Consider the following 22,545-nt stretch of genomic DNA (forward strand, 5'->3'; position numbering starts at 1 on the left):
AGAAAGCATTCCAATTCAAGGTTTAATTTATCCAAGTATTATGCTTTGTCAACTTTTGATATTGTTCATGACAAGCATTGTCTCATTTTCATAACCACTTGAATAGTGAGACAGGTATTCAAAGTCATCAATAATTTTATTCACTGCATTTACATTTTTTTTTATTATTATTGTTATCTCCAAGTTGACTTTATTTTGTCATATGTTACCTCAACCATTTTTCTATAGTTTCATGTATGGTATTTTATGTATATTTAAATACATATGAGCATTTCTATTACCATACAAATGCTAAATGGAGGGGGGGGGGGGTAATATGTCACAGATTACATTATAGAATTGTTTGTACATTTCACTTTTGAAAGAAATATAAGCCCTCGACATGAGTCTCGGGATTTAATCCTCAAATTTAGACACTTGACATTCAAGTCAGGATTTACCCAAGGGACGTAATTAGTATGTTTGAAATCTATTGGTTGATTTGAATTTAAACAAAGACATTTTTGAAAAGAGTTAGCGCCAGAGAATTGGCGGTAGTAAGAAAGAAAAGTCAGTCGATAAAATAATGCCTTTGTAGTCAGTCACGTTTCTAAGAGCTCTGTTTGAAAAGCCTTTGTACTGTGTTACTTGCTCATTGATTTGTAATTTGTACATAAACTGTACTTACGTTGTATTTAAATAAAGTTTCAGAGTTTTGTTTTATCAAAGAGTCGTCAATTGTGATTCTAGATCGTCATTTTTGTTAACTATTGAATTCAAGTAAAATCCCCGGCATAACAACACATCGTGCATGTTGTTACATCTGGCACAAGTGTTGTTACAGTCAGGAAATCTGTAGTTACATATATAAGGAACTAATTAATGTAAAAAATGCTTTTGAAACACAAAATTGAAGGTTAATTTTATTATATAATGAAATCAAAGGATCTTCTTTTGTATTTTCATGCGTCAAAGTAAAAAACTATCTGCGCAAAGTGTATTTCTTAAAATTAGATCTAGGTCTAAATCCTTTCTATCTTTTCTCATGTCAACATTGTAGACATGGCCTAGATCCATAAAATACTATAGCTGTAATAGAGTCGGACAACTTTATTTTTTTTGAGGGTCTTAAGTTTGTTTTAGGGCTACAATACATACACTACGGTCTAAGTTGGTACCCAAGGAACATTCCTGCCTAGTTTTATCAAGATTGGTCAAGCGATTTTGATGTCTATAAGTAACATACATACATACATATATACATACATACACCACACATTCTACTTTATAATATACTAGCCTGACATTACCCGCGGCCTGCGGGTCTAAGTTTGTGTTTACTAATCTAGTGGATTGGATTTAGATGTATGTTAAACTTAGCTAATGATCCTTTCAAGTTTTTTCTCTTTCGCTACGAAAATAAAATTAGTTTTGCGAAAATGGGTTTACCCGTAGCCGATACATTCATATCTATTAAAAACGAAAAGAGCGATAGCTTTGTTAAATGAATGGGATTATAAAGTGAACAATTAAACGAAATAATTTTTAATACGCGATTCATGAATGAATTTAGATCTAGGCTTATCTCAACTCGGCTTCGCAGCTTTTGTAAACGAATGTAGCTTTAGAAAACCAAATTTGAATGTTTATTTGATCAAAATATGAAATGAATGGACTTTAATTAGTATGTTCATGTGTTAAATTATAAAACTATCTGTGCGAAGAGAAGTTTTATCATCTTAGAGTTGAATTAGTTTTAGATCTAGGGATGGGATTATAAAGAAAACAATTAAACGAATTAATTTTTAGTACGCGATTCATTACGGTATTATCTAATGAAAGAATGTTCGTCAGGAAATCTGTAGTTACATATATAAGGAACTAATTAATGTAAAAAATGCTTTTGAAACACAAAATTGAAGGTTAATTTTATTATATAATGAAATCAAAGGATCTTCTTTTGTATTTTCATGCGTCAAAGTAAAAAACTATCTGTGCAAAGTGTATTTCTTAAAATTAGATCTAGGTCTAAATCCTTTCGATCTTTTCTCATGTCAACATTGTAGACATGGCCTAGATCCATAAAATACTATAGCTGTAATAGAGTCGGACAACTTTATTTTTTTTGAGGGTTTTAAGTTTGTTTTAGGGCTACAATACATACACTAAGGTCTAAGTTGGTACCCAAGAATCATTCCTTCCAAGTTTTATCAAGATTGGTCAAGCGGTTTTGATGTCTATAAGTAACATACATACACCTCACATTCTACTTTATAGTATAGACTAGACATATGTTACCCGCGACCCGCGGGTCTTTATTTGCGCATTACTGTCGATATAGTCACTGAGAGTGTTTTGTAAACAATTAAACGAAATAATAATGTAATAAGTAAAGCGAATGTATCAATGTAAAAATAGCTAATAGGCTTAAATCCATTTTTTTTAAAATTAAAACATTTGCTTTTGAATAATCTAGTAGATTGGATTTAGATGTATGTTAAACGTAGCTAATGATCCTTTCACGTTATTTCTCTTTCGCTACGAAAATAAAATTAGTTTTGCGAAAATGGGTTTACGCGAAGTCGATACATTCTTATCTATTAAAAACGAAAAGAGCGATAGCTTTGTTAAATAAATGGGATTATAAAGTGAACAATTAAACGAAATAATTTTTAGTACGCGATTCATGAATGAATATAGATCTAGGCCTATCTCAACTCGGCTTCGCAGCTTTCGTAAACGAATGTAGCTTTAGAAAACCTAATTTGAGTGTTTATTTGATCAAAATATGAAATGAATGGACTTAAATTAATATATTTATGTGTTAAAGTATAAAACTATCTGTGCGAAGAGAAGTTTTATCATCTTAGAGTTGGATTAGAGTTTTAGATCTAGGGATGGGATTATAAAGTAAACAATTAAACGAATTAATATTTAGTACGCGATTCATTACGGTATTGTCTAATGAAAGAATGTTCGTCAGGAAATCTGTAGTCACAGATATCAGGAACTAATTTATGTAAAAAATGCTTTTGAAACACAAAATTGAAGGTTAATTTTATTACATAATAAAATCAATGAATCTTCTTTTGTATTTTCACGTGTCAAAGTAAAAAACTATCTGCGCAAAGTGTATTTCTTAAAATTAGATCTAGGTCTAAATCCTTTCGATCTTTTCTCATGTCAACATTGTAGACATGGCCTAGATCCATAAAATACTATAGCTGTAATAGAGTCGGACAACTTTATTTTTTTTGAGGGTCTTAAGTTTGTTTTAGGGCTACAATACATACACTACGGTCTAAGTTGGTACCCAAGGAACATTCCTGCCTAGTTTTATCAAGATTGGTCTAGCGGTTTTGATGTCTATAAGTAACATACATACATACATACGCCACACATTCTACTTTATAATATAAGATATCTGTCTACAATCTGTCTAGTTCCCTCTCATACTTTCATTCCTTCTCACACTCTCTCCTATTCCCTCTCACACTCTCTCCTATTCCCTCTCACACTCTCTTTTATTCCCTCTCACACTCTCACTTATTCCCTCCCGCACTCTCACTTATTTCCTCTGACACTCTCTCTTATTCCTTCTCACACTTTCTCTTATTCCCTCTCACACTTTCATTCCTTCTCACACTCTCTCCTATTCCCTCTCACACTCTCTCTTATTCCCTCTTACACTCTCACTTATTCCCTCCCGCACTCTCACTTATTTCCTCTAACATTCTCTCTTATTCCCTTTCACAGTATCTCTTATTCCCTCTCACACTCTCTCTTATTCCCTTTCACACTATCTCTTATTTCCTCTCACACTCTCTCTTATTCCCTCTCACACTCTCTATTAGTCTCTATCACACTCTCTCTTATTCCCTCTCACACTATCTCTTATTTCCTCTCACACTCTCTCTTATTCCTTCTCACACTCTCTATTATTCTCTATCACACTCTCTCTTATTTCCTCTTAAACTCTCTCTTAGTTCTTCTCACATTCTCTCTTATTTCCTCTCACACTCTATTTTATTCTCTCCCTCATTCTCTCTTATTCCCTATGACACTCTCTTTTATTTCCCCTCACACTATTTCTTATTCCATCTAACACTCTCTCTTATTCCCTCTCACATTCTCTCTTATTCCCTCCCGCACTCTCTCTTTTTTTCCTCTCACATTCTCTCTTTTCCCCTCTCACAATCTCTCTTATTCTCTCTCACACTGTCTCTCATTCCATCCCACATTCTCTCTTATTCCTTCTCACACTCTCTCTTATTCCCTCTTACAATCTCTTTTATTCCCTCTTACAATCTGTCTAATTCGTTCTCACACTTTCATTCCCTCTCACTCTCTCTCTTATTCCCACTCACATTCTCTCTTATTCCCTCTCACACTCTCTTTTATTCCCTCTTACACTATATTTTATTCCCTCTTACAATCTGTCTTATTCCCTCTCACACTTTCATTCCCTCTCACACTATCTCTTATTCCCTCTCACACTCTCTCTTATTCCCTCTCACACTCTCTCTTATTCCCTCTTACAGGCTTTCTTGTTCCCTCTCACACTCTTATTCCCTCTCACAATATCTCTTATTCCCTCTTACATACTATCTTATTCCCTCTCACTCTCTCTTTTTCTTCTCACATTCTCTCTTATTCCCTTACAGACTTTCTTATTTCCTCTCACACTCTCATTCCTTCTCATACTCTCTCTTATTCCCTCTCACATTCTCTTTTATTCCCTCTAAGACTCTTTTTCTTATTTCCTCTTACAATCTCTCTTTTTCCATCTTACACTCTCTCTTATTCCCTCTCACACTCATTCCCTCGTATTTAACCAAGGTTAAATAACATTTTAGTTTTATGTTCTTACTTGATTTATAGAAATTTCTTTTAATAAACCCAAATGCTTTGTTTGATTTTTGATGGTTTCATCAATATGGGGATTCCATGACAGTTTTTCATTTATTATCTTATATAATACAGACGTTACTTCAAAAAAGAAGATGATTACGTCCTACGCGTCATGCATTTAGTCATGCATATTAACCAATGACTTAAATTCTGCCAAGTCACTGGTTTTCCTGGCTAGCTCAGCCACCCATTCCATGCTCTAATAGCACTAGGGAAGAAGGAGTATTAGTACAAATTTGTCCTAGCATATGGGACGAGGAATGTGCCTTTATCTTTGTGTCTTTCAGAGTATTTTATTAAATTTTGCTTTTGTATTTGAAGATTATGGTTCATTTTTTTATGTATGATTGCTACTTTACTTTTGAGCATTCTGTCCTGAAGGCTTTCTAAATTTAGTGATTTTATTTATTATAACACTTAGGTATTTTGCGTTTTTAGTCTATGTTACTGGTTTATTATGAATAAGATAAGTGGAATTAATTTATTTTTAGTTTTTTAGTTTTTCTTAACAACTGACATTTTTCTGGATGGAAAGACATGCTCCAATTTGATTCCCATTTCTGTAATTCATCTAATTCTCTTTGTAAAATATCTGTGTCTTGTGTTGTTTTTTTATTGTTCTATATATTATGCAATCGTCTGCAAATAATCTAACTTTTGTTCCTGAAGTAATGCAATTTGGTAAATCATTTATGTAAATTAAAAATAGTAGTGGACCCAAGACTGTTCCTTGAGGTACGCCTGAGTTTACTGTTATTGGTGTTGCTTTAGAGCCATTTATTATTACAGTTTGTTCTCTCCCTATCAGAAAATCTTTAATCCACTGATGCAATGGACCATCAATGCCAAAATATTTTAATTTTTTAAACAAACTATGGTGGTGAACTTTGTCAAAAGATTTGGAAAAATCTAATAAAATAGTATTTATTTGCTCACTGTTATCTAAACCTTTTGAAAAATCATCAATTAATCATATTAGTTTTTTTTCACATGATCTATATTTCCTAAAGCCATGTTGGTATGGAGTAAGGACACTATGTTTGTCTAAGTGGTTTATGATGTTGCTACATATTATATGTTCAAGTTTTTTTTTTATTAGGTTTGATGTTGGCTAATAGTTTTTGGATTCCCTTTTCTTTTACTCTTATATCTCCTATGTTGTCTTCTTGGTTCAAATTCAGTAATATGTCTTTGTCTCCTGGAGCTGAGAATGTTGATGCTAAGTATTTGTTTAGGATGTTAGCTGTAGTTTCATTTTCATTATGTGTTTAGTTTCTTTTCCTTTTAATGGTGCTACTCCTGTTGTTTCCTTTTTCTTAGACTTAATGTATGACCATAGGTTTTTGTTGTTATCTTTAGATATTACATTGTTTTTGTATTCACTCTGAAGCTGTCTGCTTGCTTTTTGGGTTAGGTGTTTAATTTTTATGTACTTTTTATAAACTCTTTCTGTCTTAGTTTCTTTAAATTTTCAATATAGGTTTTCCTTCTGTTTATAAAGCTTCTTTAATCTATTATTAAACCAGCATTTATTTATTTTGTTTGATGTATATTTAGTTGGTATATGATTTTCTATAATGTTTTTAAAATAGTTTTTATGATATTCCAGAGTTATTGTCTTTTTCTGATAAGAGTGTTTGTTTGAAAGTTTAATGCACCTTGGTGTAATTGTGTTAGGTTGCATTTGTTCCAGAGTAAGATTTTTCTTTTGGGTTTTATAATGGCTACTGCTTTTATCCGACTGTATTTTTATGATATCATGGTCTGATAGACAAGGGATAATACCATATTCTACTACTAATCCACTCACACTTATTCCATCTTACACTTTCTCTTAATCCCTCTTACACTCTCTCTTATTCCCTCTTACAGTCTCTCTTATTCCCTCTCACACTCTCTCTTATTCCCTATCACACTTATAAAGCTATTGAAGCGTCCAACCACTGATGGACACTAGATACCCGCCGATTACAGCAAAAGAGTAAGAATTTCAAAATAGAAAATGGGATTCCCGAACTCAATTTCTAACGTTGTTTCTGTTATATAATTAGAAGCAAGCTAACTCTAATTTGTCTATATTTAGTTTCAAGCTTTAATTTTGAAGAATTTTTTTTATTTTGTTTTGTGCACCTTTACTTTCTTCTTTCTCTCTTTATGCCCAGCGCTACCTTACCGCCCCCTATTGTGTTCAGCGCTCTCTACGCCCCTTTGGCTCCCAGCAGTCCCCAAAATCACGAAATCGCCCCCACGGGGGCGATAGCGCCCCCGTTGAACACCACTGGTCTAGTCTGTAATAGGGCGCACCTTCTGCCCTAGATTGGATGGCGGTGTGCATGGCAAGGTTATAAGAATATTTTGTGGTTATCTTTATTATTTGCTGCTATTGAGTATTTCATGTGTCGTGTTGCATATTTATGTGACAATCTGAAAAGCATAGCGGAGCATGGAGAGCAGTAAATTGATAAACAGTTTTTGCGACAGTATGTACCAACAAACCCACGTTAGTGTAAAGGGTGAGGTTGTTTTTACAAAGCAGTGAACTCACCCTGTCTGTCTGTCTGTTTGTCTGTTATAATTTATTTGTTGTACGTTCTTTTTCCCACGTTTATTCTCGGATGAAGTTCAAACGTAGTGTAGAGTTAATCATTATTTCTAATAAAGTACGAATCAATAATAAACAAAGTTACAAAGACAGTTTGTGTGGAAACACAAACTCAAAATCGGCCCTGAAGTGGTCATCAGGATTCGAACACGAGACTTCCGGTTCCAAGTGCTTTACCCCTAAGCCACAGCATCTCCACATACTTATTTAGCGTACATATATTTTTTAAAATAATAATCATTAACCTTCATCATACATTCAAAATTAACAACATGTTACATTGTAATAAAGAGAAACTAAAAAAGATTTATTCTTTTAACAAAATTAGATAAATTGGCAACACGAAAAAAAATTCTTGACCTACTTTAAGCTACAAATGTGTAGAACAATACTTTCCCCTCGATAATAAAAATTAATATCTCCATTGTCATTTGTCATACAAACTAGACATAGATCTAGTTAGATCTAGACCTAGTTTTAGATCTAAATCTAGGTCTAAAACTAGGTCTAAGTCTAGATCTAGAAATAGATCTAATTCTAGAACTAGAGTTAGATCTAAGTCTATATCTAGATCTAAGTCTAGATCTAGATATAGAATCTTGATATTGAATCTTCTATATCTAGACTAGAACTCGTCTGAATTTACACGTTTAATCTTAAAACTACTAGACCTAGGCCAATGTAATGATCTTGAATAGTAGGCCTTTTGTTACCGGGTAATGTACTATGACTAAGCTGTTCGTATCCGAGTCATTTCTTCATGTGATACATTGTTTACACGCAAATAAATCTGACCCCCTAAGCTGTCAGAAGATACGTTATTGCCTTAATAATTAAAATTGTGTTTAAATTATCAATACATTTATAATATATATATTATAAATAAATCTAGATCTGAGCTCTAGTTTTATTTAGTCACTGTCAAGCGTAGGCCCCTATAATGAGGATATGTCAAAACTGCGCGCTATAAAAGTAGTTCGTTATTTTTGAAACGTATAACTAAAACGATGTTCGTATCCAAATCCTTTATTAAAAACAACATTGTCGATTCAATGAGTTAGTTAATAAATGGAAAATATATTTTATAATGATCCATTGATACTTTTTCCAATGTGACCTTAGATGCAATTTTTTTTGTACCAATGAGCGAATCTATGTATCAAGCTATTATTAATTAGTTATTAATGAAGAAGTCCATGATCTTTTAAAAAAAGTTATCTCCCCAGAAGTTTTTTTTTATTGAATCTATGAATGAAGCTTGATTTATTAATGAAGAAGTCTGTGACCTTTTTAAAAGACTTACTTCTCCTGAATTTTTTCATTTAAAAGTGGTGTAATGTTTTGAAAAGCTGCTTGCTTAGATAATTTTTGAAATTAGATGGTTCACTTTCGGCAAAGAAAAAAGTAGCCGTTGCATCAAACTTTGAATGATCTAAAATATCATGATGTCTGATTTTCATTTTCTCTTATAGTTTCTGAGATCTAAACGGGACCAACGGACGGATGGACAGACGAACAGACAGGCCACGCAAAACTAATAGGGTCTCTTCCCCTCTTTCCAGGTTCGCTAAAAAAGATAAATCAATTGATTATTGGTTATTTGATATTGATTAAGGAAAAAATCTTACAGATCTGATAATAATAATAATAATAATAATAATAATAATCTTTATTATAGATAAGGTTATAAATTTATAGTTCTTCCCCTTCGATAAGAATTTGTTGTTCTTTTTTAATTAATGTCTGTTTGTTGCGTGTCTGTTTCCTATATATCTTTAATGACCCAGCATATTGCACACTAGGTAGTAGAGTATCTAATGACGCCTCAATGTCAAGGAAAGTTGATAACTGTCTGGCCAACGTCTTCAGGCGAGAGTTTGGCGGAACAAATCGCTCCGCCTGCCTACAAAAATCAATGTCTTCCGGGTGTAGGATCTCTCAACCCTTCTATATGGCTCTGAGACATGGACACTATACAGAAAACAACTACGACTTCTTGAGCGCTTTTACCAAAGAGGATTGCGCTCCATCATGGACATACGGTGGCAAGACCGCACTACAAACAGTGATGTCATTGCGAACAGCGGTATGGAAAGTACAGAGGGACTTCTTATGGTCCGACAGTTGCACTGGGTAGGGTACGTATCCTGTATGGGGGCGGGGACTTCTTATGTATTCGTCTGGACAAATACTGAAACAAGAGATCTAACAGAGAACACAACAGCTGGACAATTTAGTTTTTGTGTTTAATTGTATTCAGGGATTGCATATATGTGAACATACTTGTCTTAGTTTATAAAGAATATCCAGATGACTAAACTAATACAGACACACACATACAAACACTAGCCATTGCAGCTTCTTTATCTAATTCTATATGTGGCTTATAATATTTCTAAACATACAAGCAAAATTAATCCATCTCTTTCAGAATGTATGTAAAAAAAACAACAACGCTAAACACCTGAATACAATGATACATTGGTAAAATGATTGAACCCCACAGTAGAACAATAATGTTCATCTTTGATCTTGTAGTAAAGTAAGACAAATGTTTTGTCAAGAAGCCTTTCAATGAATACATTATTTTCAGTGCCTCTAAAAGTAACAAACAATAACTTTTACAAATTACAACATTCACACATACACAAAATTAAAGTCTTGAAAACAATTATTACCTACGACTTATTATTTTCTTAAAGTTATTCAAAAAGATAACTACATTGGTGAGATTTGATTATGTATTGGAGATAAGATACACTTTACTACATTGTTGAGTTTAGATAATGGATAAGATAAAAGATGCAGATAAAATCTTTGCCTTATTTGAATTCGTTTGCATAATGAAGTAAACAGTTCTAAGCGAATACATTTGTAAGATCAGTTTTGGTCTGTCCTGTACCGAATGCCTCTACTAGATGCGAAGCATACAAACTGTTTTCTTTACTGGAAGCTTGCTGTCTCTTCAACGCGGGCTCTTTCCTACAGAAACAAAATGTCAATGAAAATGTCATAACATTATATACAAAGTCAATGACATACGATCATTACTTGATATGGGAAATAAATGAACTAGCAGTAACATGAATAACACCGATGGGAATGTTACTTCTAGACAATATCATGTACCTGCTGCTATCTCCTTGAAGTAGGGATACTGACAAATCGCAAGGATTGAATAATACTGACCTGTCCACTCTGATTGAATGATACTGACCTGTGCACTTTGATTGAATAATACTTAACTGTCCATTCTGATTGAATAATACTGACCTGTCCACTCTGATTGAATAATACTGACCTGTCCACTCTGATTGAATAATACTGACCTGTCCACTCTGATTGAATAATACTGACCTGTCCACTCTGATTGAATAATACTGACCTGTCCACTCAGATTGAATAATACTGACCTGTCCACTCTCATTGTATAATATTGTTGTTGCCCTGTTGCCTGCTCCCCATGTCTCTGCGCCTTCATAGACAAGATCCCCTGGCAAGGCAAGAGCTTCTTGTGACTTGGCGTAGACCTAAAACATTAGGCCATTTATTAGCATAAGAGATGTGTGTCAAGTATTTAGGATCGTGTTACTTTGTTACTTTAACTGTTAAGGTAATTGTCAAGCATGCCTTGAAGTTACGTTACTTACTTTGTTACGTTAAAGTAACTGTCAAGCCTTGAATTTAGTTTACTTACTTACGTTTAAGGTAACTGTCAAGCCTTGAATTTAGTTTACTTACTTAGGTTTAAGGTAACTGTCAAGCCTTGAATTTAGTTTACTTACTTAGGTTTAAGGTAACTGTCTAGCCTTGAATTTAGTTTACTTACTTAGGTTTAAGGTAACTGTCAAGCCTTGAATTTAGTTTTCTTACTTAGGTTTAAGGTAACTGTCTAGCCTTGAATTTAGTTTACTTACTTACGTTTAAGGTAACTGTCAAGCCTTGAATTTAGTTTACTTACTTAGGTTTAAGGTAACTGTCTGGTTTGTAACCTGGTTACTTTGACGTGACTATCAATTAAAAACACGAACCTTCAATTGAGCTCCAGAGTTAAGAACATACTTCTGAAAGACATACTCATACTCATTACTTTCACGTCTGATAGATCTAGACTCCACGATGCGCTTCAACTTCCATCCATTTAGGTCAACATCCTGGCATTCGATTGTAAAAAAATAAACATAGCTTAACCTTTACATTAACAAATACAATCGTTGTCTTGAAGGAAACTCAGAGAGTGGAGCATTGGACATTTTGGAATGACCTAAAAGTTTATTTCATCGCATTGGTAGGCTACATGTGTTTGTCTTTATACAATAATCTTTGACAAAAATCTAAATATTGTTTCATGCATTCATCAAAACATGAAATACACATTTTAAAGCTTTGGACCTAATTGTTTTTCTTTGCGTCAAGTAATCAGTGCTGAAGACATGATAAATCAGATATACCTACTTTCATCTAAGGAAGAAACTAGATGAAAATAGATTGATGGATTTTTTTGTTTGGTTAAAACACCTAACTACAGCATGTCCGTAATAAAACATAATCAAATGACAATATAAATGTTAAATTAATGTTCGTTAAAGTTTCCAAATGACAAAAGGCACAAATAGATTTCAATTGATCATTGTGTCAGCCTAAAGTCAAACTGATGCCTTAAAGACGTGCTTAACGTGCTACTAGATCAACAAGAATGAAGACTAAAAGTAAAAGAAATCAAGTTACAGTATATTTATTAAAATTCTAACAAATATAGCTGCTTAACTTTAAGGACAATGCTGAGTACTAAAAGATTGCTATAGTAAATGTTGACTTCTCCAACAGAAGAGTTGACTACTAGTCTAAAAATACTACCCGGGCACAACATGATATGCAAAGTGCATCGAAAAAAAAACCCGACTGTTGGAGTTACCTTTCTTGGTATTGTTGAATTATTTCGTAACGTAATGTAATTGCCCTCATCGCCTATTTCATCTATAACAACAGGTCCTTTAAATGTCCTCGCAAATTTTCTCTGTTGCTTGGATAGAGTTCTTGTTGCCGACTCTGAAACTTGAAATTTGATGAGCTCCTGAAAGCTGAAGATATTCCTATTAGTAGACACAGAATAATATTGAGGTTAGTTGAAACAAAATATATTTCTACTGAGTGTTAGCAGTTTATCTACTACATGTATCCTTTCCCTTATGAACTGTTAACTGGGCCGGATATTAGTATGTTGAGGCCACGGGACAGAATGTTTGTTAAAGCCCCAACACTTCTTTGAAAGCGTTTTGATAAAATCAGCCTTTTAAGACGTATTGGTTATTATACTGATATCTAATTGCAAGCTATATTTTAAGAAGAAATAGAGTACTAGTAAATTTATCTCATTTTTCTACAAGTAACAATCAATCAAAATGCAATTTTAGTAAAAAAAAAATTATATCTAAGATTGTGGAGAGTAAAGCCACGGGAGACGTAGATGAGCACGCTACAAGTGGACACTTCCACGACAATGTTTCCATCCGAACAATGTCTTTAGAGACAATGTGTGCGCAATGTGCCTTGATGAATCAATGGTTTTAGTTTTAGTCCGGTCAGAATCTGCTGTGACTAAAAAAGCCGATTCTAGAGCAACAAAGTTTGCCACAGTTCCTGCATGTGGATGCTCCTGTTTTAAGGCTATTTAATAGGGCGGCTTTCGTTCTCATTCTTTTTGCCATGACCGGTTCATACATTTAGCTAGAGGCGAGTTTCGTACCAGCACTCACAGTCTGTCTCCAGTCTATCGTACCAGCATTCACAGTCTGTCTCCAGTCTATCGTACCAGCACGCACAGTCTGTCTCCAGTCTATCGTACCAGCACGCACAGTCTCTCTCCAGTCTATCGTACCAGCACGCACAGTCTGTCTCTAGTCTATCGTACCAGCACGCACAGTCTGTCTCTAGTCTATCGTACCAGCACGCACAGTCTGTCTCCAGTCTATCGTACCAGCACTCACAGTCTGTCTCCAGTCTATCGTACCAGCACTCACAGTCTGTCTCCAGTCTATCGTATCAGCACCACAGTCTGTCTCCAGTCTATCGTACCAGCACTCACAGTCTGTCTCCAGTCTATCGTACCAGCACGCACAGTCTGTCTCCAGTCTATCGTACCAGCACTCACAGTCTGTCTCCAGTCTATCGTACCAGCACTCACAGTCTGTCTCCAGTCTATCGTACCAGCACTCACAGTCTGTCTCCAGTCTATCGTACCAGCACTCACAGTCTGTCTCCAGTCTATCGTACCAGCACTCACAGTCTGTCTCCAGTATATCGTATCAGCACGCACACGTATGCTTTCTTTGATGCATGTAGTCCACAGATCTCGCTTGCAGACATCTTTGTAGGCTAGGGAATATCTTGGGTCTGACTTTCTCATCAAGCTCAGCAATGAGGATGTCCTAGTAAATCCTTCCATCTGGCATGTGGGTGACATGCCCAAGACGAAGTAGTGTTTCTTGTGTCAAAAGATCATAGAGGTATTGTTAGTTTCAAACTTTCTTATTAGAAACAAGACCCCTCCATGAGATACACATTATGAGCCACGAGCAGCGCAAGTTAAAACTGTTTAATGTATACTCTTAGTGCATGTCTATGGACTAGCTCTCACTGCAAGAAAGAAGAGATCTCACTATATATGTCTTGTAAATGAGCATTTTATTTGCAATGGTCAGTTTAGTATTTTCCAGAAATGCTTCGCGAGTTTTGTCATGTTGCTACATGTAGCAACATAAAGTAATGAAATAAGCCATTAGACCTCAGACCAGCAGTTCTGTACCATTCAAATCAAAAGATGGCGTGATCATCAGTGATCGTGCACTGTCAATGGAGCGATGGGTCAGTGCATTATGCAAACTCGTAACTAGATCGTAAATGCTCTCTTGCTAACCGCTTAGTCTAACTTCTCAACACTTGTAGTTTTGGATTAATTAGATGAAACTCCCTCTGTATATGAATGGAGAGCAGCCAGCTTACATGTTGGAAGGCAGCCGGAGGAAGTCCTGCAGAAACACTTTAGATGTAAGGTATGACTTACTGAAGCCACTCCACGAACTGCAAAGTCTGTGTTGGGGCCCCGTGGATTTCAAAGATGCAAACATTGTTACAATTTATAAAAGCAAACAAAGAAGTAAACAAAAACAAAGACGACCGTTCTGTTGGTTACAAATACATCTCACTGCTTAGCATTGTTGGAAAGGCAAGAGTACTACTAACGAACGAAGTCAGAGCCTGCAGATCCTTAACAGATAGGACTTTCTCCTTGCTGCAGTTACAGGAGCAGTGAAGAAAATACAATTGTATATAGATTTTATCGACTTATCTATCTTTTTGGCACCCAACACTATTTGGCATGTTCTTTTCTGCTAAAACCCTGAAAGATGAAGTACATTCTGGAAAAGCCTAAGCACCAAGGGTTGTCAATTTTAAAACCAAAGGACAAAACTTCATAAATAGTATACATTTTGAGTCTTAAAATTCCATTTCTGTGGAGGTACCGGGGCTTTAGCCTGCCCTGCCTTACGTCTGGCCTTCACTGTTAAATTGAGAGATGAACGAGCTATGATTAACACGTCATTCCAAAAATAGTTGTAAGGCTTTCAACATGAAACATTGTCAAGAAATAAACTCAAAATCTATAAAAAATAAAATGAGAGAGCAGAATCTTTTCACATCTTGAAATTGTCTCTGGAACATCGAATACGGACTCGATAATTCTCGTCTGAATTCTATTCTCTTCTAAATAGAGAAGTGTCTCACCTCTCTTCTAATCTCTTTAACCAAAATCTGTACTCTTCAATCTCTTGTTGCAGAGAAATTGTGACCACTTTTTGGGAGTTGAGTTTCTCCAGCAGTTTCTGAATTTCTTCGTTTGCAAGATAGAGTCTCTCTCTGTCTGACTGACTCTCTGTCACTTTGATTTCAAGTTCTCTCTGAAGCTCACTGAATTTCTTTTCATACATCAAGTTCTGTAATGACATCATCAGTCAGTCAGTCAAGGACTAGACTTCTTATGAACATAATAAATATACATGGGTACAAACTACTAATGAAGCTCATCTGTTTCAGAACAACATATGTGTTTGTATGGGGTCCATACAAAATAATCATTTTTACAAATCTCACTTCTTAAAAAAACGATTGTATTAAGTAAATGAATTTAAACGATGGACTATTTTTATTGAGCAAATAAAGAGAGCACAAGTTTATTTAGTAAATGGGTTTAATAAAACACTGTAATTTGGAGGCTTAAGGAAAGCTTAACAACATAACAAAAAATTAAATGTACTTAAATATTTGTATTAAAGAAACATACAGCGCATAAATAACCAGAGATACCACATAACTATAATATATAGAACTAGTAACACGGCAGAATGTGTCAAACATTCATATTTAAAGATAAGCTCCAATTAGTTTTCATGTCAGTCAAACGTTTCAACTAAAAAAAAAACTAACTAAAATGTCAAAGTCAAACTATCACATTGTGCAAGTCAAACAGTGACCTCGCCCAAGTTTTAGTTGAAAAAATCCATATCTTGGTCATTGTTCTACTTACTGAGCTTTCAGTATCTGCCAGTCTGTTCCTCAACTCCATCAGCTCCTGTTGCTGACGACTCAAATCCTCTCTAGCCAGAGTAGCCTCCAATTGATACTTCTGCACTTCAGTTGAGATTTCCTGAATCTTTGTTATAGTAAAAAAATAACCAACTTGTTTAATTATGTTAACACTATTTGATGTTTAACTCTCTAAAGGTGTAGTGTTAGTAAAGCTCAAAGACTTACTCTCTAAAGATGTAGTGTTAGTAAAGCTCAAAGACTTACTCTCTAAAGATGTAGTGTTAGTAAAGCTCAAAGACTTACTCTCTAAAGATGTAGTGTCAGTAAAGCTCAAAGACTTACTCTCTAAAGGTGTAGTGTTAGTAAAGCTCAAAGACTTACTCTCTAAAGGTGTAGTGTTAGTAAAGCTCAAAGACTTACTCTCTAAAGGTGTAGTGTCAGTAAAGCTAAAGACTTACTCTCTAAAGATGTAGTGTTAGTAAAGCTCAAAGACTTACTCTCTAAAGATGTAGTGTTAGTAAAGCTCAAAGACTTACTCTCTAAAGATGTAGTGTTAGTAAAGCTCAAAGACTTACTCTCTAAAGATGTAGTGTTAGTAAAGCTCAAAGACTTACTCTCTAAAGATGTAGTGTCAGTAAAGCTCAAAGACTTACTCTCTAAAGATGTAGTGTCAGTAAAGCTCAAAGACTTACTCTCTAAAGATGTAGTGTTAGTAAAGCTCAAAGACTTACTCTCTAAAGATGTAGTGTTAGTAAAGCTCAAAGACTTACTCTCTAAAGATGTAGTGTTAGTAAAGCTCAAAGACTTACTCTCTAAAGATGTAGTGTTAGTAAAGCTCAAAGACTTACTCTCTAAAGATGTAGTGTTAGTAAAGCTCAAAGACTTACTCTCTAAAGATGTAGTGTCAGTAAAGCTCAAAGACTTACTCTCTAAAGGTGTAGTGTTAGTAAAGCTCAAAGACTTACTCTCTAAAGATGTAGTGTTAGTAAAGCTCAAAGACTTACTCTCTAAAGATGTAGTGTTAGTAAAGCTCAAAGACATACTCTCTAAAGATGTAGTGTCAGTAAAGCTCAAAGACTTACTCTCTAAAGATGTAGTGTTAGTAAAGCTCAAAGACTTACTCTCTAAAGATGTAGTGTTAGTAAAGCTCAAAGACTTACTCTCTAAAGATGTAGTGTCAGTAAAGCTCAAAGACTTACTCTCTAAAGGTGTAGTGTTAGTAAAGCTCAAAGACTTACTCTCTAAAGATGTAGTGTTAGTAAAGCTCAAAGACTTACTCTCTAAAGATGTAGTGTTAGTAAAGCTAAAGACTTACTCTCTAAAGATGTAGTGTTAGTAAAGCTCAAAGACTTACTCTCTAAAGGTGTAGTGTTAGTAAAGCTCAAAGACTTACTCTCTAAAGATGTAGTGTTAGTAAAGCTCAAAGACTTACTCTCTAAAGATGTAGTGTTAGTAAAGCTCAAAGACTTACTCTCTAAAGGTGTAGTGTCAGTAAAGCTAAAGACTTACTCTCTAAAGATGTAGTGTTAGTAAAGCTCAAAGACTTACTCTCTAAAGATGTAGTGTTAGTAAAGCTCAAAGACTTACTCTCTAAAGATGTAGTGTTAGTAAAGCTCAAAGACTTACTCTCTAAAGATGTAGTGTTAGTAAAGCTCAAAGACTTACTCTCTAAAGATGTAGTGTTAGTAAAGCTCAAAGACTTACTCTCTAAAGATGTAGTGTTAGTAAAGCTCAAAGACTTACTCTCTAAAGATGTAGTGTTAGTAAAGCTCAAAGACTTACTCTCTAAAGATGTAGTGTTAGTAAAGCTCAAAGACTTACTCTCTAAAGATGTAGTGTTAGTAAAGCTAAAAGACTAGATAGAAAGTTGAAAGATTACTTGAATTTCAAATGCTGTTGCGTTCTCTCCCTTGATTTGATCAGCTTTCGCTTTGTACTCTTCTCTTATTTCCTGTATTGCCAAATACAAGTCCTTTTTCCAGAACTCGCGGTTCCTGACTGCTGAATCTATATTGGCCAGAACTGACCACTCCTTTCTTTCCTGGATCAAGCAGAAGTCATTGAAATTAACTTTAACATTAAATGTATCGAATCACAAAAGTAAATATCTGATACATTGCTGCGGTGGCATCACAAGCATTCATTGAGCCTCTGATCAGACAAAGTGAATGACTGATGGACCAAACAGTGACATATTTTGGTTCAGCCATATTGGACCATGACTTCTGGTAGCTGTCAACTTGGAAAGGTCTTCTACCTCCCCCCTTTTCTTTGTCTGAAATCCCCTTTTGGTTTTACACCCTTGGAATTGGAACGACCCTTCTTATGTCCCACAATCCATTGCTATTAGTTCCCACAATCCATTGCTATTAGTTCCAACCGCTCACCTTTCCTCCCCTAACAAAAAAGTCTTATATGCAATCTTTGACTTTTTTAAAAACTTTTAAACTGAATATCCAGCTACTTAATATACACCTCCTGCCCCCTTCCGTTTATTTTTTGTTTTGCTCCCTGCGCTCTTCAATTTTCAGTTTTAGGCACTACTCCTAACAGCAGAGTTTCTCCAAGGGCTCTACGGGAGGACTAATACTTCCAGTCTTGTTACCAATTTGAGTTCATTTCAGGTGCATCCCATAGACCAGTTCAAAGTGGACACCTCTCCTCCCATACATCAGTTCAAAGTGGACACCTCTCCTCTCATAGACCAGTTCAAAGTGGACACCTCTCCTTCCATAGACCAGTTCAAAGTGGACACCACTCCTCCCATAGACCAGTTCAAAGTGGACACCTCTCCTCCCGTAGACCAGTTCAAAGTGGACACCTCTCCTTCCATAGACCAGCTCAAAGTGGCCACCACTCCTCCCATAGACCTGTACAAAGGGGACACCTCTCCTCCCATAGACCAGTTCAAAGTGCCCACCTCCATCCAAGAGACCAGTACAAAGGGGACACCTCTCCTCCCATAGACCAGTTCAAAGTGGCTACCTCTCCTCCCATAGACCAGTTCAAAGGGGACATCTCTCCTCCCATAGACCAGTTCAAAGTGGCCACCTTTCTTCACAATTCAGTCCACACTCTTTACATAAGACGTTTCGCTTTCATTGTTTCTAAATCTAGACCAGTTCAGAGTGGACACCTCTCCTTCCATAGACCAGTTCAAAGTGGACACCTCTCCTTCCATAGACCAGTTCAAAGTGGATACCTCTCCTCCCATAGACCAGTTCAAAGGGGACACCTCTCCTTCCATAGACCAGTTCAAAGGGGGCATCTCTCCTCCCATAGACCAGTTCAAAGGGGATACCGCTCCTCCCATAGACCACTTCAAAGTGGACACCTCTCATCCCATAACACAGTTCAAAGTGGACACCTCTCCTTCCATAGACCAGTTCAAAGGGGAAACCTCTCCTCCCATAGACCAGTTCAAAGTGGACACCTCTCCTTCCATAGACCAGTTTAAAGTGGACACCTCTCCTCCCATAGACCAGTTCAAAGTGGACACCTTTCTTCACAATTCAGTCCACACTCCTTACACAAGACGTTTCGCTTTTATTGTTTCTAAATCTAGACCAGTTCAGAGTGGACACCTCTCCTTCCATAGACCAGTTTAAAGTGGACACCTCTCCTCCCGTAGACCAGTTCAAAGTGGACACCTCTCCTCCCATAGACCAGTTCAAAGTGGCCACCTCTCCCATAGACCAGTTCAAAGTGGCCACCTCTCCTCCCATATACCAGTTCAAAGTGGCCACCTTTCTTCACAATTCAGTCCACACTCCTTACACAAGACGTTTCGCTTTTATTGTTTCTAAATCTAGACCAGTTCAGAGTGGACACCTCTCCTTCCATAGACCAGTTCAAAGTGGCCACCTCTCCTCCCATATACCAGTTCAAAGTGGCCACCTTTCTTCACAATTCAGTCCACACTCCTTACACAAGACGTTTCGCTTTTATTGTTTCTAAATCTAGACCAGTTCAGAGTGGACACCTCTCCTTCCATAGACCAGTTTAAAGTGGACACCTCTCCTCCCGTAGACCAGTTCAAAGTGGACACCTCTCCTCCCATAGACCAGTACAAAGTGGCCACCTCTCCTCCCATATACCAGTTCAAAGTGGCCACCTTTCTTCACAATTCAGTCCACACTCTTTACACAAGACGTTTCGCTTTCATTGTTTCTAAATCTAGTCCAGTTCAGAGTGGACACCTCTCCTTGCATTGACCAGTTCAAAGGGGACACCTCTCCTTCCATAGACCAGTACAAAGGGGTCACCTCTCCTCCCATAGACCAGTTCAAAGTGGACACCTCTCCTCCCATAGACCAGTACAAAGGGGACACCTTTCCTCCCATAGCACAGTTCAAAGTGGCCACCTATCCTTCCATAGACCAGTACAAAGGGGACACCTCTCCTCCCATAGACCAGTTCAAAGTGGCCACCTCTCCTCCCATAGACCAGTTCAAATGGGACATCTCTCCTCCCATAGACCAGTTCAAAGTGGCCACCTCTCCTCCCATAGACCAGTACAAAGGGGACACCTCTCCTCCCATAGACCAGTACAAAGTGGACACCTCTCCTCCCATAGACCAGTTCAAAGTGGCCACCTCTCCTCCCATAGACCAGTTCAAAGTGGCCACCTCTCCTCCCATAGACCAGTACAAAGGGGACACCTCTCCTTCCATAGACCAGTACAAAGGGAACACCTCTCCTCCCATAGACCAGTACAAAGTGGCCACCTCTCCTCCCATAGACCAGTTCAAAGTGGCCACCTTTCTTCACAATTCAGTCCACACTCTTTACACAAGACGTTTCGCTTTTATTGTTTCTAAATCTAGACTTGACTTTGGGCCTTTATTTAAAGATTCACCTTTATACACATTTCAACTTTGTTTTTATTATTGCTCGAGAAAATCAAAATATCTCCACCGTCACTGATTGTAGGAAACTAAATATCCTGCACACACACACACACACACACAGTCACACTCACGCATTGATCTGCCCTTTGTCTTTACTCTCTTTTCTCTCCTCTTTTCTCTCTTCCTCTCTCCTTTTCTCCTTCTCAAGTGTTTGATGAATGGGGCGGATGAGTGATGTACTGACATTGACCCATTCTGAAAGTGGACTAAAAGAGTTTTTAACTCTTTCTGTTCTAGACTTAATGAATAGGAGTCGATTGCTTGGTCTAGATCTGATGTCACTGTAGTTTAATGGGTGCATATTGTCTTGAAGGATTCGTAAAATAGTTCATCATCATTAGCGAGCACAAAGTAGAACTGAAACCTATACACGAAATTTCATGCAGTTCCGTTCGGCAGTTGCATAGCTGTCTTGATAGATCTATCCTTCAGTCAATCAATGAATAAGAATAGTTTGAGTGTATATATTAAGATTAAGACCCGAGAAACTTCTATATATACTATTTATTTTACGCTAACTATACCTTGTCATGAATGGCTTTTAAAATTCTCATTTCCTCTTGCAGTTTCTGACATTCGTTGGTGGTATTCAACATCTCAAGAGTTTTCAGGCTAAGTTCCTTAATAAGCCAAAGTAGAATACATTAGAAACCTATTGATCTGAAAGTATACCAACGTTTAAAAAAACACTTGCAAATAAATATATGTAGTCCAGAATATTTGCTATGAGTGATAGCTAGACTTCGTGAAGGTCTTTTGGGGATAGTTCGTTCAACGTGAACATGTGTCTCTACTTAGCAGGCGGTCTTTTCTTCAAGACAAGTGTGTAGTTTGTATTCTCTGCCATACGTCACATCAAGACACTAAAGACACTTCAAGAAAAGTGTGTACTTGGTATTCTCTGCCATACGTCACATCAAGACACTAAAGACACTTCAAGAAAAGTGTGTACTTGGTATTCTCTGCCATACGTCACATCAAGACACTAAAGACACTTCAAGAAAAGTGTGTAGTTGGTATTCTCTGCCATACGTCAAATCAAGACACTAAAGACACTTAACAAGCAAAATTTAAAAAAAACAATAAAGAGCTTATAGTAAGTGTAATTGTATAAGTTAGTTTGTAAAATGTTTTACGTATTTCGGATGTTCCTTCAGATTTGAAGAAAATTTACTTCCTAGTCTATACCTCCCGCAAGACGACGGGATATGAGAGCGGGAAGGGTTTGACCCCTGGACCATCGATATCTAAACTAACAAAAATAAATCTGTGCAATTAGAAATATTTTTAGCATTTATTTTTGTTTAGCTCAATTTCATGTTTTTAGCTTTTTCAAAAGGAATAACTTGCCTGGACCTGTTTGAGAGGGGTGGGGGATAAAGAAGGGGGTATCTAGGTTATCGCTTTTTAAATGTATTTTACAATTTGGACTCGGGGGCGAAATCCTCCTCCAGCCAATACGGTAACCAGGGAGCTGCTTATGGAAATAGGTTTAATAGTTATTTATGTTTTTTTTTTCCTACTAACAATAAAGAGACTAATTCAACTTACACCTTT

General features: G+C 36.3%; 1 protein-coding gene across 3 annotated transcripts in view; it reads right to left on the reverse strand.

The window, feature by feature from the left end:
* Positions 1–9,719: 9,719 nt before the first annotated feature.
* LOC106068733 (70 kDa neurofilament protein-like) overlaps positions 9,720–22,545 on the reverse strand; it is a 34,214-nt gene continuing 21,388 nt past the window's right edge. For 2 of the 3 annotated variants that reach the window (XM_056041800.1, XM_056041799.1), the window contains exons 6-13: positions 21,513–21,608; positions 17,958–18,119; positions 16,077–16,202; positions 15,278–15,486; positions 12,408–12,585; positions 11,524–11,646; positions 10,906–11,022; positions 9,720–10,474 (exon numbers count right to left, since the gene is read on the reverse strand). In XM_056041800.1, coding sequence (XP_055897775.1) covers positions 10,436–10,474; positions 10,906–11,022; positions 11,524–11,646; positions 12,408–12,585; positions 15,278–15,486; positions 16,077–16,202; positions 17,958–18,119; positions 21,513–21,608 — 1,050 coding nt within the window. In that variant the 3' untranslated portion in view covers positions 9,720–10,435. The remainder of the gene's footprint in view (positions 10,475–10,905; positions 11,023–11,523; positions 11,647–12,407; positions 12,586–15,277; positions 15,487–16,076; positions 16,203–17,957; positions 18,120–21,512; positions 21,609–22,545) is intronic. The other variant, XM_056041801.1, reaches the window with a different exon arrangement.

The sequence above is a fragment of the Biomphalaria glabrata genome, chromosome 9 (genome assembly GCF_947242115.1).
Source record: "Biomphalaria glabrata chromosome 9, xgBioGlab47.1, whole genome shotgun sequence".
Taxonomy (NCBI): domain Eukaryota; kingdom Metazoa; phylum Mollusca; class Gastropoda; family Planorbidae; genus Biomphalaria; species Biomphalaria glabrata.